The sequence below is a fragment of the Mixophyes fleayi genome, chromosome 5, assembly GCF_038048845.1.
Source record: "Mixophyes fleayi isolate aMixFle1 chromosome 5, aMixFle1.hap1, whole genome shotgun sequence".
NCBI lineage: Eukaryota > Metazoa > Chordata > Amphibia > Anura > Limnodynastidae > Mixophyes > Mixophyes fleayi.
The window spans coordinates 118,215,533-118,236,542 of NC_134406.1; the positions used below are offsets into that span (position 1 = coordinate 118,215,533).

A 21,010-nucleotide genomic window follows, 5' to 3' on the forward strand; every position below is an offset into this window, starting at 1 on the left:
CCCTTTGCCATTGTGTAGACATGAGATTTCGTGAGAGAGATTCAGAGAGAATAACTTCCTGCAAAGCGCCTCTTCGCTCAGTATCTCAAGTTCGTCATTCTCCACCTCCAGTAGAACCTATGGAGCTAGGTCGCTCTAAACTAACATCTGAGGAGAGAGAACGAAGAGTGAAAAATAGACTCTGTATCTATTGCGCTGACTCTACTCACATGCTGAATTCATGCCCTAGGAAGTCGGGAAATGCCAGGCCCTAACCAGTTCTGGAGAGGTAAGGTTAGGGTCCCTGGAGTCCTATCCATGTTCTACAAATGTGAAAGTTTATGCTTTTGATGTCACCGTTTCCTTTGCTACCAAATCCTTTGTCTCTCAAGCACTTATAGATTCTGGAGCTGCTGGAAATTTTATCTCTAGTTCCCTAGTGAATCAATGGTCTCTACCAGTGATTTCCTTAAAGGTTCCCATTGCCGTTACTGCTATTGATGGATCACGTATAATTAATGGTCTCATTACTCAAAGTACGTCTCCACTGACTCTTCAAATTGGAGCCTTACACCAAGAAAAAATTTCTTTATTGATCCTTCCTGTTACTACCAGTCCCATCCAACTAGGCCTTCCATGGCTTCAACTTCATTCCCCTCAGATTGACTGGAACACTCCTCAAGTAACTTCCTGGGGTCCCGAATGTCGTCATCGTTGTCTCTCTCAAGTTGTTCCACTCAAAATACAGCAGTCGTCTATTTCACCATGTCGACCGGGCCTTCCTCCATAGTATGCTTCCTTTGCGAATGTGTTCGCTAAGGTTCAGTCAGAACGCCTTCCTCCTCATCGGGCATGGGATTGTCCGATTGACTTACAACCTAGCAAGAGTCCTCCTAGGGGCCGTGTGTATCCACTTTCATTACCTATGACTCAAGCAACATCTGAGTATATTAAGGAGAACCTCCAGCGAGGATTTTTCCGACCTTCTACCTCTCCCGCTGGAGCGGGGTTCTTTTTCGTAAAGAAGATAGATGGATCATTACGTCCCTGTATAGATTTTCGTGGACTCAATGCCATTACCATCAAAAATTGGTACCCTATTCCGTTAATTACTGAACTTTTTCGATCGCATTAAGGGAGCCCGGATCTTTACCAAGTTGGATCTTCGAGGTGCCTATAATTTAATCCGGATCAAGTCCGGAGACGAATGGAAGACAGCTTTTAACACCAGGGATGGCCACTATGAATATCTTGTTATGCCCTTCGGGTTGTGTAACGCCCCCGCTGTCTTCCAGGGTTTCGTGAATGAGATCTTCCGGGACTTGCTGTATGTCTGTGTCGTCGTCTATCTGGACGACATATTAATTTTTTCCCAGGATCTGCCCACTCATCATCAACAGGTGGCAGAGGTCCTTTCCAGACTCCGAAGAAATTCTTTATTTTGCAAAATAGAGAAATGTTCATTCGAGTTATCTCAGATTCCATTCCTGGGATACATTGTGTCCGGAGTCAGTCTTAAGATGGATCCAGAAAAGGTGAACGCTGTATTACATTGGCCCCAGCCAACTACTCTCCGAGCAATCCAACGCTTTTTTGGATTTGCAAATTATTACAGACGCTTCATTCAAGGATTTTCGTCCATTGCGTCTCCTATAGTGGCCCTGACCCGCAAGGGGGCTAACACTAAACAGTGGTCCTCCGAGGCCCTTCAAACTTTTCAGTCTCTCAAAGAGTCCTTCTCTTCTGCTCCTGTTCTTCGACAGCCTGATGTGACGCTTCCCTTCTTCCTAGAGGTAGACGCCTCTAATGTTGGCTTAGGGGCTATATTATCCCAAAGATCGGAGCAACAAAAATTCCATCCTTGTGCCTTTTATTCCCGAGGTCTTCTACCCGCGGAGAGGAATTATACCATCGGGGACAAGTAGTTGTTGGCCATAAAAGCAGCATTAGAGGAATGGAGATATCTACTGGAGGGAGCTCGTCATCCTGTAACTATTTTTACGGATCACAAAAACCTGTCATATTTACAGTCAGCTCAATGTTTGAATCCCCGTTAAGCAAGATGGTCTCTTTTCTTTTCCCGTTTTGAACTTATTATAACCTTCAAACTGGCTGCCAAAAATAAAAAAGCAGACGCCCTGTCTCGGGCATTCGTGACGTCCTCAGACGTTGAAGATGGTCCTAACCATTCTATATTAGATCCCAAGTGTGTGTCTCTGGCCACTTCGTCTACCAAGGTGCTACCATTTGGGAGAACCCTCGTGCCTCCATCTCTTAGGAGGAAAATATTGTCTTGGTTCCATTCTTCACGTTTTTCTGGACATTCGGGTGAACGTAAGACCTTAGAAATCCTTTCTCGAAGCTACTGGTGGCCCTCTATGAGGAAAGATGTCAAAGACTTTGTGGCCGCTTGTGAGCTGTGTTCCCAGTTTAAAATTCCCCGCAGAACACCAGCGGGATTACTACAACCACTGCCCATTCCTTCCAAACCTTGGACCCATATTAGTATGGACTTTGTCACTGATCTTCCTCCAAGTAAAAAGTGTAATACCATCTGGGTAGTGGTGGATCGATTTTCGAAAATGGCACATTTGGTACCTTTGACCAGTTTACCTTCTTCATCTACTCTGGCTGATCATTTCATCAAAGAGATTTTCCGAATTCATGGATGTCCTTCTGAGATTGTTTCGGATAGGGGAGTGCAATTCGTTTCCAGATTCTGGCGAGCCCTTTGTAAGACCTTGGGTATTCGGTTATCACTCTCATCTTCCTACCATCCTCAATCAAACGGACAGACCGAGAGAGTCAATCAAGATCTTGAAACTTTCATTAGGATGTTCTCCTCAGCCAACCAAGATAACTGGGTAGATTTACTCCCATGGGCTGAATTCGCCCATAACAACATGTATCACGAGTCATCTTCAAGAAGTCCATTCTTTGTGGTTTACGGTCACCGTCCGTCTTTCCCGAAATTTCCTGCCCTCCCTCCCACCCAAGTTCCTGCTGTGGAGACTGTTTGTCAGACCTTCAAAGATATCTGGTCTCAGGTCAAAACCTGTTTAAAAAAGACATCTGCCAGATACAAGTCATTTGCGGATAAAAAGAGGCGGGCTATTCCACCACTAAAGATTGGAGATCGTGTATGGCTTTCTACCAAAAATATTCGCTTAAGGGCTCCATCTATGAAGTTTGCTCCTCGTTTCATTGGTCCATATAGGATCATTCAAGTGATAAATCCAGTCTGTTTCAAACTTCTACTACCCAAGAACCTTCCTATCTCCGACGCCTTCCATGTGTCATTACTCAAGCCTCTTATCATCAACCGTTTCTCTGTTAGTCCTTCAGCACCTCGGCCAGTTCAAGTTCATCAAGAGGAGGAGTTTGATATCACTCATATATTAACCGCAAAAATTTCGCGAGCAGTTCTTCGTTTCCTTGTGCACTGGAAGGGCTTTGGCCCAGAGGAGCGTTCCTGGGTCCGGGCTGATGATCTCAATGCCCCAGCTCTCCTGAAAAAATTATATTCCCAGAATCCGGGCAAACCCGGCTCCATGTGTTCTGTGCCCACCTTTAAAAGGGGGGGTACTGTCACTCACCGGACCGTGAGTGCCTCTGCGCTGGTGGGTGGCTCCCTAGCCTTCCTGCCGGCACCTATCCTGAACCGCGGCCGTCCGCCATCCTGATGGTCTGCGCATGCGCAGTTCCCAAGAACTCTTGGGACTGTTGCTTTTAATCCAAATTGGTTGATCAGGCAACTCCCTATTTAAGGCACCTGTGTGCATTACCTCATGGCCTGATCTTGGATTCTCATTCCCTGTGAGTCTCTGAAGGTGTTCCCTGTGTTCTACTAGTGTCTTCAGTTTCCTGCTGATTCCTGATCTACTCATCGCTGGTTTCCATACCCGCTATTATCTCCTGTGTACTACTATTGTCTTCAGTTCCTGTGGATTCCCTGTGCTACTCATCGCTGGTTTCCATACCTGCTACAGTCTCCTGTTTCCTACTTGTGTCCTCAGCTGGACTCTGATTACCGGTTCTACTCACCTGTGGTTCTTACACTCGTCTCTGCCATCCAGCGTCTCTGCAGTTCCTGCATCTCCCTGTGGACAGACTGTTCTACTGAATAGCGGTATGCCTATCTGTTATTGACTTTCTACGTTTACTCTGCATATCCGCTAGGACAAGTTTCCACGCTCAGCAGCGGTATCCATACCCGCTATAGACTGTTATTGTTACGCTGCATACCTGTTTGGAATTAGCCATACTACTCAGTCGTTATATGCATAACTGTGATTGACTATCCATTATTGGCCTGCATATCTGTGCTGAGCAAGTCTCTACCAAGCAGCGCCACACATACCGTTATATAGACTTTGTTGGATACGCTGCATACCTATTGGGATCAAGTTCCTCTGTGCTCTCTGTGTCTGCATCCTATTATCTTTGTATGCTTCCACTCATCAACACTTGTACACATCCTCACCTATTAAGCAGTGGTACAACTTGCTATGCGCAGACCACTGACTTCCCCGCTACCTACCTGCACCTGGACAAGTCTTCTCACTATAAGCAGTGGTACAACTTGCTATACGCAGACCACTGACTTCCCCGCTACCTACCTACCTGCACCTGGACAATTCTTCTCACCATAAGCAGTGGTACAACTTGCTGTACGCAGACCACTGACTTCCCTGTTACCTCCCTGCATCTACTCACGTCCATCCTGATCTCCGTGTTCAAATCTGCCTTTCCTCTATATCAGCTAGTCGCTGATTCATTGACCAAAGATTGCTGCAAGTCACTGACTTTCCTATTATTTATTGGCATTCTCTCTCCATCTGCTGTGATATTTGTTCCGCTAGTCACCCCGCTACCAGAGGACCGTTGTGTGAACTTCACTACCCTGGTAAGCCCAGTCATCTGGTGAAATCCTGGGCAAGACTCCTAGAGCCCGTGACACATCTAGTGGTCAGCTTGGTATTAAATTAAATTGAACTCTCAGAGCCTCTGTAGTTTATTCACCAAAGCACCATGGGTAGCTAGGGCCTCCATTGTAGATATTACATGCTAGAAGCAAGAGGTGCAGTATATCTCTTCCCTTAGCACAGCATCAATGGTAAGATTGCTCCCTAGTTATGCACTTTTGTCATGTGTTTTCATGTTTGCATTACAATACATTTGTTTATGTTGTAAATGTATTTCCTTATTTCTGTATTACAGTTTTACCACTTGAATTATAACATTCTTAACTATTTGAATAAACAACATTAAAGTAGGAGTGGTTATGCTGTCTGTCTGATTATATTCAGGCTAAAGAGAAGATTATAGTGAAGACAGAACACTCACATTGATGCAGATTTGGTTGCCCAAAACATGTCTTGACAATGGAATTGGAAGTCAAATTCTGAGAAATTAACAGGACAGATTTTGGCCCTGGCAAGGAATACATGTAGTGAAGGAGATATAATGGCTGGCAATTTTCGTTAAGTGTTGGAGGTAGAAAGCCGTATAGACTAGATTAATTATTTTTAGAATTGAATGGGAGAAAGCAAATGCAGCAATGAAAAAATTGTAAAAAACAGCTCGCTTCAGACTTTGGTCAATTTTTCACAAATTTTATTTAAATCACGCTGACTGTCAGGCAGCTGGAGAGCTCGTCCCGTTGCCGTAGCAACCGGCACGCATGCGCCCTTGGTCCGGCCGGAAAAGGCGTCCCGTTGCCTAATCTCGTACTCATTATCAGCTGTAGTAGGAATGGGTTGATGGAGTATGAGAAAATTTGCTTAGTACCAAAGCTTTAAGCAAAGAAATGTGGAAGGTGTTATGAATTCTTAAAGAGGAGGGAGGCCGGAGTCTGTAGGTGACAGGATTAACATTCTGGATCACAGGAAAATTGCCCAATAAAACGTGGTGGCAATTTCATAGAGTGCATCTGAAGTTTAAGGTTTCGTGTGGACAGCCACACCTTATCTCCAACCTGAAGAGTAGGAACCAGTTTCCGGTGATGATCCGCAAATAATTTGCAGTGATGGGAAGACTTCAATAAATTCTCCTTGGTGGAGGACTAGATCTTATCCATATCTTGGACCATGGAGTGGGCAGCGGGAACAGTAACTGAATGGAAAGAGAAATCAGGAAGAATGGGGTGGGCACCATAAACCGTGCAGAATGGAGAGTACCCCAAAGATGTGTGAATGTGATTGTTGTTTGCGAATTCGGCCCATGGTAGTAAATTGCTCCAATTGAATTGGTTCAACGGAGGAAGAGTTCCAAGTCTTGATCCACCCGTTCCGTCTGACCATTGGTTTGGGGATAATATCAAGAAGAAAATTTAAGGAACACACCCAGGTCCTTACAAAAGGTTCTCCAGAACCGAGAAATAAATTGAACACCACGGTCAGAGATTATCTCTTGAGGGCATCCGTGGAGGTGAAATATCTCCTTAATAAAGATTTGTGCAAGGTTAGTAGCTGAGGGAAGGCCCTTCAAGGGGACAAAATGAGCCATTTTGGAAAATCTATCTACCGTTAACCAGATGGTGTTGAAGCCGTTACTAGGAGGCAAATCAGTGATAAAGTCCATCAAAAGACTTTGCCATAGGTGATCCGGAATGAGTAGAGGTAGAATTAATCCAGACGGAGATTGTCAAGGAACTTTGTTTTGAGCACACGTCAAACAAGAGGCTACAAACTCCTTGACGTCAGTACGAAGTGTAGGCCACCAATAGTGCCGAGATAACCACGAGAAAGTCTTTTCAAAACTGGCATGTCCAGCGAATTTGGCAACATGAGCCCATCGGTGAGCCTTGGCACGAAGATGAGGTTCCAAATAAGAACATCACGTGGGAGGAGTTCTAGTGAGAGCGACAATGCAGGAGGTATCGAGAATGGGTGGTGGTTCGGAAGTAGGTAGATTAGAAATAAAAAAGGAATGGGAGAGGGCATCCGCTTTGGAATTTAAGGTTCCGGAGAGGTAGGTGAGTCTAAGATTGAATCTTGCAAAAAATGAGGACCATCTAGCTTGACGTGGGTTCAGGCAATGAGCATCCCGGAGGTAGGTAAGGTTCTTGTGATCGGTTAAGGCCGTAACTGGAAAACGAGCACCCTTGAGGAGGTGACACAACTCCTCTAATTAAGACTTTACCGCGAGCAGTTCTTCATCGCCAATGCCATAATTGCGTTCGGAGGAGAGAAACCTTTTAGAAAAAAAGAATCCACATTGATGGAGCCTCCCGAAGACTGACTCCTGTTATAGAACTCTACCTCTAGGAAGAAAGGTCTTTGTTGACTGCGTTAAGCACGGACCGGTGCCAAGGAGAATGCCTTTTTAAAGAGTCAAATGCAGCAATTGCCTCCGGAGTCCAGTTCTGAGGATTGCCCGACTTGAGGGTGAGGACCATGATAGGAGCAATCAAAGTAGAGAACTGCTGGATGAATTGCCTATTGTAATTGGCAAACCCAATAAATCTCTGAACAGCATTCAACCCCGTTGGTCTGCGCCAATTGATAATAGCAGATCATTTCTCTGGATCCATCTGAAGACCTGCAACGGACACAATGTAACCCAGAAAGGGTATCTGAGGAACCTCAAACACACATTTTTCTAGCTTACAGAACAACCGATTGGACCGAAGACGAGAGAGAACCTCTTTTACATGAGAACTGTGAGACTACAAGTCAGAAGAGAATATCAAAATGTCGCCCAAGTACACAACCACGGAAATATAGAGCAAATTCTGGAAGATCTCGTTGATGAAGGACTAGAAAACCGCAGGGACATTGCAAAGACCGAAAGGCATAGCAAGATATTAAGGGTGTCCTTCGCAGGGACTTTGCAAAAACCGAAAGGCATAGCAAAATATTCCAGGTGTCCTTCACAGGTACAAAAAGCGGTCTTCCACTCGTCTCTCTGCCAGATGCAAATGAGATTATAGGCCCCACATAGGAGTTGCGAAGCCAAGGTGGCTGAGATGAGATTCCCAGCAGAGCCGAAATCCACAAAGGCTGAAGTTATATAGGGACCGACAGGAGTGTCCACAGAGATGGACATCAAAAAGTCTGAACTGGAACTGGTGTAGGGAGTAGCAAATTTGAGTCCTAGGTCGGCCTCCCTCTTACCGACTAGGAGGGAGCATTTCCCGGTCTCTTAACACAGGTAAGCAAGACGTGACTAGGTTCCCCACAATATAAGCAGAGCTTTTGCTTAAAGCATCTCTCTCTCTCTTCCGGAGAAAGCTGAGAGCGGCCAGATCAATCCTGTTACACAGGGAAATGATAGAATCCAGGTCTGCAGGGAGCTCACAGGAGACTAATTCATCTTTAACACAATCTGCCAAGCCTTGCTAGAAGGTCGCTACCAGGGCCTCCTTGTTCTATTTTAATTCTGAGGCCAATGTACTGCACAAAATGGCATTCTGACCAACCGTCTGAGTACCTTGGCCCAGGTATAAAAGACTGGAGGCCGCAGAGGAAACCCGGCCGGGCACATCAAATATCTTGCGAAAAGCTTCAATGAAGGACGAGGCATTTTGCAGGAGAGGGTCAATCCGTTCCCATAGAGGAGAGGCCCATGCTAAAGCTTGCTCGGATAGCAGGGAGATGATGAATGCAACTTTAACTCGCTCCGAAGGGAAAGATGCGTTGCACTCAAAATGGATCAGACACTGATTCAAGAACACTCTGCACCTCTTGGGATCCCCATCAAACTTATCCAGAGGAGGAAGGGGCAGAGAGGAAGTGGCAACCACGGTAGCCGAAGAAGTAGGCGGAGTAGAACCAGAGGAGGTTACAGGTTCCGTCCGAGAAGCCGCCACGGTGGCCTGAAGGGACTCAAGTCTGGCAGCGACCCCTTTGATGCATTGTAGTGACTAAGCCTTTTCAGTTTCTTGTTTCTCAACCCTGTGGGCGAGATGCTGCAGAAAATCATGAGCAGACGGTTCACCTGGTGCTTCAGAAGTCATAGGGACAAAAGGAAAAAAGATTCTATCGCACTAGTTTATCATCTGAAACTGTAACCCCAATGAATACGTTATCATATATAACTATCAACCTGGGGGTGCCACCTTAACTTTATGTACTAATATTTTAGAAGTAGAAAGAAAAAGAAGTTATATTGTAGGTGCACTGACACTTTCCGATGATCGTATAGGATTATAAATGTAAGATATAACTTTTATTAGGTATTGGTTAAAATTAAGCAAAATATAGGTTAAAATGAATAAAAATACTCGCTATCTGTATATATAATCTCTTTTAATATTAGGACTTATGCTGGTAAGGAATTATAGTAGCGCTGTGGTAATTGTTATATCAGATATTTCTATTGCTCGTAACTACATCAAGCTGACATATCCCCTAGTATTAAATTAGGCTGTAGTATTACTAATTAGTGCCGAGATTAGTTATTAAAGGTATAATCTATTAGCCTTAAAGGTAATCTAATACTAAGTAATACGGGGAGTGAATTGCTAACTACCTAAAGAATACCACCGAACTGACTCTGGGTATATCGGGGTATTATTGCAGCTGCCAGAATGAGAGATATCAGGTAGACAGACAGCGAGGACGCCGACGCACGTTTCGCTAAGGTCTGCTTTTTCCAAGGCAAGCTGAGGCAATGAGTTGACATCTCTTTTATACACTGAGGAATATTCCTTCATGGTCACATGATCGGAACTTTACCCAATCCGACTATGTTATATATAAAAGTTATATCTTACATTTATAATCCTATACGATCATCAGAAAGTGTCAGTGCACCTACAATATAACTTCTTTTTCTTTCTTCTTCTAAAATAGCTTCAGAAGTCATAGTCAGAGTATACTGTGACAGAATATTTCTGGCTGAAGATCACCTGTGGATATTAGCGCTGCTACCCAAGGAGGCGCGGATTCTAACACAACACTGGTCTTCACCAGGGACCCCCACAAGGGAGTTTGGTATTCGCTGCAGGTGGAGTGCAAGTCGCGGCCCTCCAAGGAAGCTACCTGCGGGGTGAGCGGCGAATAATCGTAACCGTGCGGGCAAGCGAAGTACAGAGGAGTAGATCAAACTGAAGTCAGGGAGCCAGGAATCAAATCCAGAAAGCCGGAACGGACCAGAAGGAGAATCCAAAGCAATGTCAGGACAAGCCAGTTCGATACACGGGAGGTCAGGCAGGAGGCTGTAGTACATACAAAAGTGCTGGAGCATAGGGAGACCTAGATACTCTGGCACCTTAATGGTGCCAGAGTGTCCCTGATAAGAGGCTGCAGGAGTTTCATAGGTGGGCAGGGAAGCAGGAGAGTACGTCCGATTGTCATAGCAATGGCCGTGCGTTCGCCCTGAATACGGCTGTAGGAAGTGTCCCATTGCCGAGCAACGGGGCACACAGAGCGAGGAGAGCAGCGTCTGTCCCCGACCAAGGAGGATAGATGTGGACGGCGCCTGACAGTAAGTATATATAATACTCACATTGATGCAGATTTGGTTGCCCAAAACATGTCTTTACAATGCAATTGGAAGTCCAAATTCTGAGAAATTAACAGGACAGATTTTGGCCCTGGCAAGGAATACATGTAGTGAAGGAGATATACTGGCTGACGACTTACACTAAGTGATGGAGTTAGAAAACCGACTGATTAATTATTTTTAGAATTGAATGGGAGAAAGCCAATGCAGCAATGGAAAAATTGTAAAAGACACCGCGCTGCAGACAATTTTTCACTATTTCTATTTAAATCCAGATCCAAAACCAAAATCCTTCGCGATTTTTTTGGCAAAACCAAGTACAAAACAAAAACATTAACATATTTTAGAACCCAAACCACATCCTAAACCAAAACACAGGGGTAAGTGCACATCTCTAATTAGTACATTATCCCTACAATCTAATAAGCTGTTCAGCATTGAGCTCTACACAGAATAGTGAACATTTAATAATTCGCACATATGAAAATAGTATTACATTAACTCAGGAATTAATCATTACTATCTTTTTTTAATTATAGAAAACCATCATTGTTAAATTTAATCATGTCACATTAATGAACTGTATTTTTGTGAATATATAAATTACTTGATACATTTACAGCTATTTTAATGATGCATATTGTGATGGTTATGGGCTAGGCAGTGCTAGTTTGCCAGCTGTTCATGCACTGGAGTTTGACATACTCTGAAAAGATAGCTCAGAGACATATGAGTACATATGAGTATATTTTATATAAATAAATGGTGATGATGATGATATGAGGAGACAGCTCAGACAGGAGCAGAGGAGATAGCTCACAGATGAGCTGAAGAAATGGCTCAGTGGAAAGCTCACCAGACAGCCGTGCAGTGACATTTAGGGGTGTGGATGGTACAAAATACCCGAGCCCAGGCTTGTCTGGGGGCCTGGCCCTGCCTGTCTAATAGCCATGCCCCCTTCGACGTTGCACTGCCAATGAGGATGGGAGTTGGTCCGGCTGGGTGTGGTTTTGTTGGGTGCTTGCCCCGGCTCACCTCCTCCTCCATCTGTCTATCCCTGACCTATGCTCACATTGTAGTTAGAACTCCCCACATGCTGTGACCTGGCTGCCCTTAGAATTGTACAAGAGAATGACCTGGCAATCCCAGCTATTACCTACTTTGCACACTGACAGGCAGAAACAAGGAGAGAACTAGAATGTGATGGCCATAGATGGTAAGTTACTGTTCAGTAATAGACATAACTTCACAAGTCAGGAGATTGTCAGCTATAATGTGTGCTCCCTTCCCCCTCTTCTATAAATGATACCCCCTAATTCTAATCTATCACCCCTCTCCTACCCCTATACAAATATACCTCCTCTTAATACTTTTCTATTACCCCCTATTGGCATCGAGAGGGGGAAGCAATAGACCTGCCTGTGTAGGATCCCTGCCCCCAACACAGTGTGGTCATGGTCCTTTTTAAGTGTATCACCCACTTAATCATCAAAGGCGGCCCAAAGAATTTGGTGTACCAGGCACAAAATTCCTCTTGCTGACCATGCGGCTGTGTGAGAGGCCATGGTGTGACTTTCAGGAGGCAGGAAAGAGAAACTATAGACCCAGAAATGTTGGAGCGATACAGGTGGTCTGTTCACAGAGAGTGGTCTGTGCAGACAGAAGCTCAGTAAAGTCCAATACTACAGAGAGAGAGAGACCACAGTGTCTGGCTGTACATGAGCTTTGTGCACCCACTTTAGAGAAGTGGTAAACTGCCTTGCTGCCCACTGGTTAGAGAGTGACCAAGCAGTGTGGTAGGGCCCTAGCTGTTTGTTATTTTTGGGTACTTTTTTGTAAACAGTTAAAGCACTTTTATTTTCAACCTCTGAGTTTGATGGGTGGAAATTTTTATTTTGCACCTAAACACTTGGCACTGACCACATACATATATTTTGCTGGATTAAGAATTGTGATTAATTTAATCAAACACTGCGTTAATTAGACGTTTACTGTATTTATTTATTTTGCTGAGGAAATTGACACAAGCTTAAACTTTGACATAAACTTGAATGATTTGTACCAATTGTAATTTTCAAAGCTGTTTAATAGTGGGCTCCATTTATTTTGTAAATAAATAATCAACTATTTTAACTGCCAACTCATTAGGGTCTCTTAATAGTCTTACAGCAATGTATATGGAATATGAAGTCCTACCACATTCTGATTTGCTTAGAGAAAAATGAAATTGTAATTATATTAGTTAATTTCTTTGAGACAAAGATATACCTACATCTATTTTTTAAGTAGGAACTTTATGGCTATATGCTAACATTACATGTTAGAGAAAATACATATACAATTATTGAACAAAGAAGAAGGTAAAGGAAAAAGGATGTGTTTAAACGGGGAACTCCAGGGTGGTCAGAAATAAAATTTACATTTTATTAGGTATGCTTTAAAAAATTACAATAAAAATGATTGGGTAAAGAGCGAAATATTAAAATAACAAAACAAAACACAGTGTATAGGTGAATTAAAAAGCAAAATGTATTGCATTGCCTCAGCTACTATCATAACAAAAATGCACATGTACAACTGCAATAAATATGAGTGGCTACAAGTAGTCCATTTCTTTTTCCTTTTACTTTACCTTCTTCTATGCCTTGACTATGTGTCGGGTGCACCCCCTAGGATACTTACTCTGTCCTAGGTTATCATACTTATGAATATATTTAGGGATAGGGTCAATACTATATACCTAGTGCAGTGATTTTTTCTTTTTTTGCTCCTTTAATGATTGAACGTACCTTTCAGTGCGACGTTGGAATTGATAATGACCCATAGGCACATCCTGTGAAGAAAAATAAAATATAAAACTTATTTCCAAAAATAATATTTATGATTTGTGAGTATTCTGCTTCATGGAAATATGACTGAGAATGTAGAAAATGCAATCGAAATTTAAATGAATAAAATCGGAGTATATCATAAGGGAACATATGATGTTAAATACAGTAAAAGCGAGTACACATAAGTTTAGCAGTTCAGCTGTAGATGCAACCTAATGAGATTTAGATGCATCCCCAGGTAAGCTTCTTGAGTTTTTATCTTTTGCAGGTACTTGGGGCCTGGTGTAAAGATATGTGATAATGATGACACCAGCTACATTATATACACACGTTCAGCTATATTATGTTAAGTTGGTACTATCTCTTTGGATATATATTTTGCCTTTTCCAATTGGACTACTGTAGGTAAGAAAATTCCAGTTGGATTTACAAAGCTGTGAATAACAGATGTAGAGGTGACTGTATTTAATAACATTTTATATGCGAAATGCAACTGTGGCAATTATTAATAACATCATCAAGACACTATTCCCTTTCGTGTATAATATATATTATATATATATATATATATATATATATATATATATATATATACATAGCCTGATTCAGAGGTGAACACAGGTGTAAAGTGTAACTTGCGACTGAAAAAGTTGCACGCAAGTGTATGTGTATGTACGCCGTATTAACAGTTGAAGATGCGTCCCAGTCTGAATGAGTAGCAGATGTGTATGGTCAAAAACTAGAGATGCTCACTGACCCCCGTGAACTGGTTTTGGTTTTATATTTGGATCTGGATTAGCTTGGTGTTTTGGTTTTGGTTTTGGTTTTGGCAAAACCGCCCTCGTGTTTTGGTTTTGGATCTGTATTTTTCAGACAAATTCCTAAAATATGCTAAAATCAAATAATTGTGTTCTTCTTTTGTTCCTACATTATTATTAACCTCAATAACACTAATTCCAAGTAATTTGCAGTCAATTTTAACCACCTCACAGGTCACAATATTATATTCATACACTTTCGGACAAATACTGCAGCGACCTGGATGGTAATCGACAGAGCAATGACTAAAACACATGGCAGTTATTATTAATTTTTAATTTTTATTTATAAGGCGCCACAAAGTATCCGTAGTGCCGTACAAGGTCAAACAATGACGCAGTACAAGGTGAGACAGCACAGTACAGTACAAGTAACAGTAAGCACTATATCTCTGGGGCTCAGGCTCAGCTAACGAGAGGGAGGGGAAAAGTCAATACAAGCAGGTAACTTTGCCCCAAGAGGGTGGGCACGGATGACAGGTTAAGAGCCACTGAGGGGAGTGGAGAGAAGCGAGAGGAGACAGAGGGGAGAAGGACCAAGAGGAGGAGAGCTGAATAGCTGGAGAGCGCAGTTAAAAGTGATCGAGACAGGAGGTAGGAGATCCCTGCTCAAAGGAGCGTACAATCTAAAGGGAGGGGAAGACAGACAGACACAAGGATGAGACGGAGAGATGGGAGAAATGGAGACGGAGTCGAGGAAGGGGGGAGAAGGGATGAGAGAGAGAGAGAGAGAGAGGTAGCCGACCGGTGGGAGGTTAGGCATGAGACTGGAAGGCGTTTAAGAAAAGGTGGGTTTTTAATGTTTGTTTGAAAGAGGACAGATTAAGGGAAGTTCTGATGGAGCGGGGGAGCTTGTTCCAATGGAGGGGAGCGGGCGGGAGAAGTCTTGGATACGTGCGTGAGAAGAGGTAATCAGAGGGGAAGAGAGGCGACAATCGTTGGACGATCGCAGAGGGCGGGATGGAGTATGAATAGTGTGTACATCATCCTCATACATTATTAATTCATCACCGCTGGAATCCACCATTACAGCGGTCTCGGTATTTTGATGTAAATGGCGGAAAAGGCCTCCTTCGTGGAACCTGAAGTTCATTTTTATGAACATCATCTTTTCCACATTTTGAGGAAGCAGCCTCCTACGCCGATCGCTGACAAGGTTCCCGTCTGTGCTGAAAACTCTTTCCGTGTACACACTGGAGGGTGGGCAGCTTAGGCAGTGCAAAGCGAACTGGTACATGGGTCTCCAAATTCACTGTTTATTTCCTCCCAGTATGTAAAGGGACTGTTTGATGAGTCTATTTCTATGCTGTCGTGAAAATATTCCTCAACCATCCGTTGGATGCTGATAGTAGGATCAGGTGGAGTTACGCCGTTCTGTAGTTACACCGTCCAGTCACGTAACACTTGAGCTGTCATCTTGCTTACCAGGAGCTCCTTGCATTTCTTCAGATCTGGCTCAGTTGGAAACAAAGAGAAGAAATAACTTTTAAACCGAGGATCAAGCACAGTCACTAAAATGTAGGGATTTGATTTCAAGATTCTAATAACTCTTGGATCCTGGCGAAGCGAATAAAGTACTTGATCTACAAGTCCGACATACATAGCGTAATTGCTTTGTTTCATCTCTTCCTTCAGTTTCTCAAGCTGCTTTTCCAAAAGTCAAAGGGAATCACTTGACTCAAGCTAGCAGTGTCTGAACTCTCTTCACAGGTGACTACTTCGATTGGTTTTAGCACCTTGCACAACAGGGAAAGTATTCTGCAGTGCGTTTGACTAAAATACATCCCTCCTCCTTTCTAAATGTCATGGCTTGTGGAGTAAGCGTGGATGGCTTTTCGCTGTTCCTCTATCCGCAGAAGCATATACAGGGAGAAATTCCACCTTGTCACCACCTCTTGCTTCAGTTTGTGGTAGGGCAAATTAAATTGCTTTTGCAGCTGCTGCATTCTCCTACACGCTGTTGCCGAATGTCAAAAATGCCCCGATATTTTACGGGTCACAGACTGCATTTCCTGCACGTTCCTGTCATTTTTTAAAAAGCTCTGCACCACCAAGTTTATTGTGTGAGCAAAACAGGGAATGTGATGGAATTCACCCAGCTGAAATGCTTTCACAATATTGGTGGCGTTATCAGAAATGACATATCCTGAGGAGAGTCCAAGCGGGATAAGCCATATTGCAATGACATCCCTTAGTTTTTGTAACAGATTGTCAGCTGAATGCCTCTTAGTGCAGCCGGTGATACAGAGAGTAGCCTGCCTCTGACAAATGTGACGTACTTGGGTACATGCTGCTGCTGTTGCTGCTGGGGAAGGCGAATGACGAATCCAGAGGGCTGTCACAGTCATATAATCTTTAGTTTGCCCAGTTCCACTTGTCCACATATCTGTGGTTAAGTGTACAGTGGGTAGAATGGCATTTTGTAGCCCAATAATTACATTTTTAAAAACCTTCTGGTAGAGGTCAGGAATAGCTTTTCTAATGAAATGGTGTCGGGGACACAAATCTCAAGTAACTGTCTAAAACCAGCTGCATTAATAGTGGATATTGGACGCAGATCTAATACTAGCATAGTCATCATGGCGTCTGTGATGCGCTTTGCGACTGGGTGACAGCTTTCATACTTTCTTCCCCTTCAAAGGATTGTTTAACAGTCAATTGTTGTAAACTACTAGTAGTCTTCTTCTTGGTCTGCTTCTGGGATGAAGACACGCCCCCAGCAGCAGCAGCAGCAGCAGCAGTGGGACTAACGCTCAAGAATTCTTTAGAGGAATCCGGGATAGTGGAGGAGTCATCTAGCCTTAGCAACTTGGATGCAGGACAAACTCCGATCGTTACTGAGGATATTGATGAGGACGGTCTTTTGGGTGTAGATTGCAGGCATCTGGATGTAGGTGAGAGCAGGGTCCTAGCTAATGATGGACTGCTTGTTGTTATTTTTTTAGCATAAATTTCTAATTTTCCCAACAGTTTGCCATGAACTTGCTTCAAATGGCGTAACATGGATGAGGTTCCTAGATGGTGAAGGTCCCTAACGCGACTGACTGTGGCTTTACATATGCTACAAATGGCTAGACAACTGTTATCAGTATTTGGGTAAAACTAATTCCACACATAAGTGGATTTTTTGTCCAGGCATTTTTATCCTCCTTTTAAACATGAGCTCATCTCACAAATTATAGAAACTATCACTCAACCGATCCTCTCTCTCCAAAAACTGCCCTTATCTCCTCCTCTTTGCCTTCAAACTACTTGAGCAAGTTGTATACAATTCACCTTTCACTCCATTCTTAACTCTTGGCAACCAGGGTTCTGCCCCCAACATTCCACTGAGACTACCCTCATAAAAGTGTCCAATGATCTACTTACAGCAAAGTCTAAGTAATACTTAAGTGACTGCCCAGCATTTGACACTGCTAGTCACCCACTTCTCCTACACACCCTTCACACCATTTGCCTTTTTGCCATAGTTCTTTCCTGGTTCACTTTTTATCAAACCACTCCTTTATTGTCTTTGACTATATTGACGAGTTAGATAGGCATTGGTAGACTATGAGGTTGGTACTGACTGCATTTGTCATATGCCAGACTTATACTTTGTTCCTACTCCTCATATACCTATGGCAACAGTAATTCTAGATGGATTGCTTCTATTTATTAGATATCAATTTTTATTGCCTATCTATTTTTTACATTTTGGAACCAATGTTGCATATATGACTATTGTGTCACAATCGGAATACTTACATTTGAACTCCAGTCCATATAATTTCTGCCTACAAACTACTGCCATCTCTTACTCACAAATTTATTACCATCTGTATTTATATATGTGGACAATTTAGTCCCATCTGAATACTGTTATAATACTCGTATTTTCAGTTCCCTTGAATTATATCATTAAGTGGCAGTCACTGAAGGGTTCTCTTATTTTAACATATTTTCCGTCTATCTCTTTTTCACTTGTTTTTATCCATATTTCGCCTCAACGATTAAAATTTTAATAAAAACATTTCTTTCAATAAAGGCTACGGCCCTGTTATATGTTACCACAATTATTATTCATGAACTGGAGTGCCCTCAGTGTTCATTGAACCCTAACTTTTGTCCCTCTCCCCCTTTTTCTATTTTTTGAGTTGGTGGCGCACCCCCTCGATTGGCAGTTTAACACATATTGAGTGATAGTACTCATATCTACCATATTAGTGTTATTTCTCATGAGTAAGGTTCCTTCCCCAGTGCGAGCACTATTTTTCCTGTTCTATTGTCTCTAACTATGACACATCCTCCCCTCCACTCCCATCATTTGTTGGGAGCCCACAAGGCTCTGTTTTTGGCCTTCTACTTTTCTCTCTGTACACCTATTCTCTTGGGAACTAATTCACTAATTTATCTTCAGTACCACCTCTACACTGAAATCGACATCTCCTTTTATGTATCATTTTCTCTCTGCTAACTTTGCATGGCTGTCCCAGCACTATCTGAAGCTCAACATGTCCAAAACAGAATTTACCATCTTCCCTCCTCCCATATTCCCTCCTCCCAGAATCACCACCTCCACTCACATCTCCCTCATCATCAAAAACACCACACTTTCTTCTGGATTGGTGTCACACTTGAATCTGTCCTCTGTTTTATTCCTCACATCCAGTCTCTCTTCCACTTTCAGTCCGGTCACCTGTACCTTACTTATAAATATTGCCAGAAAACACCCTTTTCTTACCCATTATTCTACCAAAACTCTCACATTCTTTAATCTCCCACCTTGACTATTGCATCCTCCTGCAATCAGGGATTCTACTCAGGGCCATCTTAACAACATTATGGGCCCCCGGGCAAAGCAGTGCACCGGGCCCCTACATATATATATATATATATATATAATATATATATATATATATATATATAAATATATATATATATATATATATATACAGAGAGAGAGAGAGAGAGAGATAGATTTTTTTTTGCAGGTTTTTTCTTTTGCAGGATTATTTATTCTAATTAAGAGCCCTGCCTATGGGGCCCCCTTGCCCGTGGGGCCCCCGGGCACCTGCCCATCATCCCCAATGGAAAAGATGACCCTGATTCTACTCACACTTCTATCCTCAATTCAATATATTAAAAATGCTGGTGCAATGTTCCTTTCTCACTGCTCCACAGCTGTTGCACCACTTTGGTAATTCTACACTGGTTCCCTGTGTCCCCCAGAAACCATTTCAGAATATTCATCCTTACCTACAAAGCCCTCAAAAATACCACACATTCATATATCTCAATTCTCATTTGAAAATCCGTACCCTCTTAAATCTAGCATAACTGTTCTGCTCCTTGCCTCATCTATGGTAGCTACCAGTCACTCACACATGCAATACTTCTCCCATGCTGCTTCCCAATTATGGAATTTCCTGCCACTCCCAAACTTTCCCACAACCTTCAAATCTTTAGATGCTCTCTGAAAACTCAACTCTTTATTAACGCTTGCCCTACTCCAAATACTATTCACACTAATGCACCTTCACAACTGTCACAATCTACATTTTTAGCTGTGCCCTCTTCCAATTCGAATATATGCTCTCTTAAGAGAAGGGCCTCCCTACCCTTTGTTTTCATGTCTGCATTTATTTTGTCTATCTTGTATGTCCCTGCTTTATATATATTCCGTTTTCATTACTGTGCAACGTTGCGTAGCACTGTGGTGTCTTACAAATCTATATCATATCTAATAATAATAACAGTCACTTAGAAACTGTCAATAGACCTCTGTCTATTCAGCTGCCCACTGAGCTCAATTGTGATTGCTGTTGCCACCTCTGTTTGGCTGTTGGATCCTCTGCAGCCAACTGTCAGCATCCTGGACTTTGTTGTGTCTAATATCCACTCAGTCTTCTAACTCACAACAGCTCTTTGCTACCTTCATCTCATTTCTCTGGACACCTGCATTTCCTTACCTTCCTCCCTCACAGCCCATTATGTTGCCACCTACTTTAAAGACAAAATTGACACCATTCGACAAAATACTTCCTCATGCCATATTCCACACACTCCACCCACTCTACCCACCTTCACCTACACTCCCCAGTCCAACCTCAATTCATTCTCTTCAGTAATTGAAGCCGAAATTTCTGCAATAATTTCATAATCTCACCCTATAACTTGTCCCCTCGATCTTATTCTCTCCCAATTGCTCCTCTCCCTCTCCCTCTGCCTCTCCCCCACTGCATGCCCACCTCTAGTTCACCTCTTCCCAACTGTACCAAACTCAACTCTGAGCCATACTAACTCCTTTTGTTTCACCTGTGTCCTCTTCTGTTTAGAATGTAATCTCTCTCATGAGCAAGGCCCTTCAAACACTTTGTTTTCATGTCTGCTTTTATTTTGTCTACCTTGTATGTCCTGTTTTGACTACTGTGCAGTGCTGCAGAGCACTGAGGCGCCTTACAAATCTAAGATAATAATAATAATATTAATAATAATAATAATCAGCACCTCTGCTAGAAACTGCCACATTGCTGTTTTGAACTTAAACTGTTCCATGTTGTTACCACTGGTACAAGAAACCATGGCAGCACTAGTTGAGTGACTTTCTATGAAACTGTAGGAATCCGTGGTATGGAACACCCACAGTTATGCTAGTTAGCTTTTGGAATTAGCCTTTAATACAGTAGCGAATAACAAATATCTGACAGCTTAACAAAAGTTTATCAACTGGGCAGAAAATTAGAGAATTTACTTTTTCTGGACAGTTATGGCAACGGCACCATATATAAGTACCTGCCAAGAACAAAATAATTTGTAATCTATTTTATGCAGGTAAAAATCATATTTTATTGCAATAACTTGTAATAATTATCTTCCATTATAACAATGGGCCAGAGTTTTCTTTTAATTATAGGTTTCTGAATGCTAAAATGCAGATGTGCATGTATATCA

At 42.6% G+C, this 21,010-nt stretch overlaps 1 protein-coding gene across 1 annotated transcript in view; it reads right to left on the reverse strand.

Annotated features, from left to right (window-relative positions):
- ADCY2 (adenylate cyclase 2) overlaps positions 1–21,010 on the reverse strand; it is a 1,242,889-nt gene that overhangs the window by 460,552 nt on the left and 761,327 nt on the right. Inside the window, exon 11 of the mRNA XM_075212755.1 lies at positions 13,218–13,261. Coding sequence (XP_075068856.1) covers positions 13,218–13,261 — 44 coding nt within the window. The remainder of the gene's footprint in view (positions 1–13,217; positions 13,262–21,010) is intronic.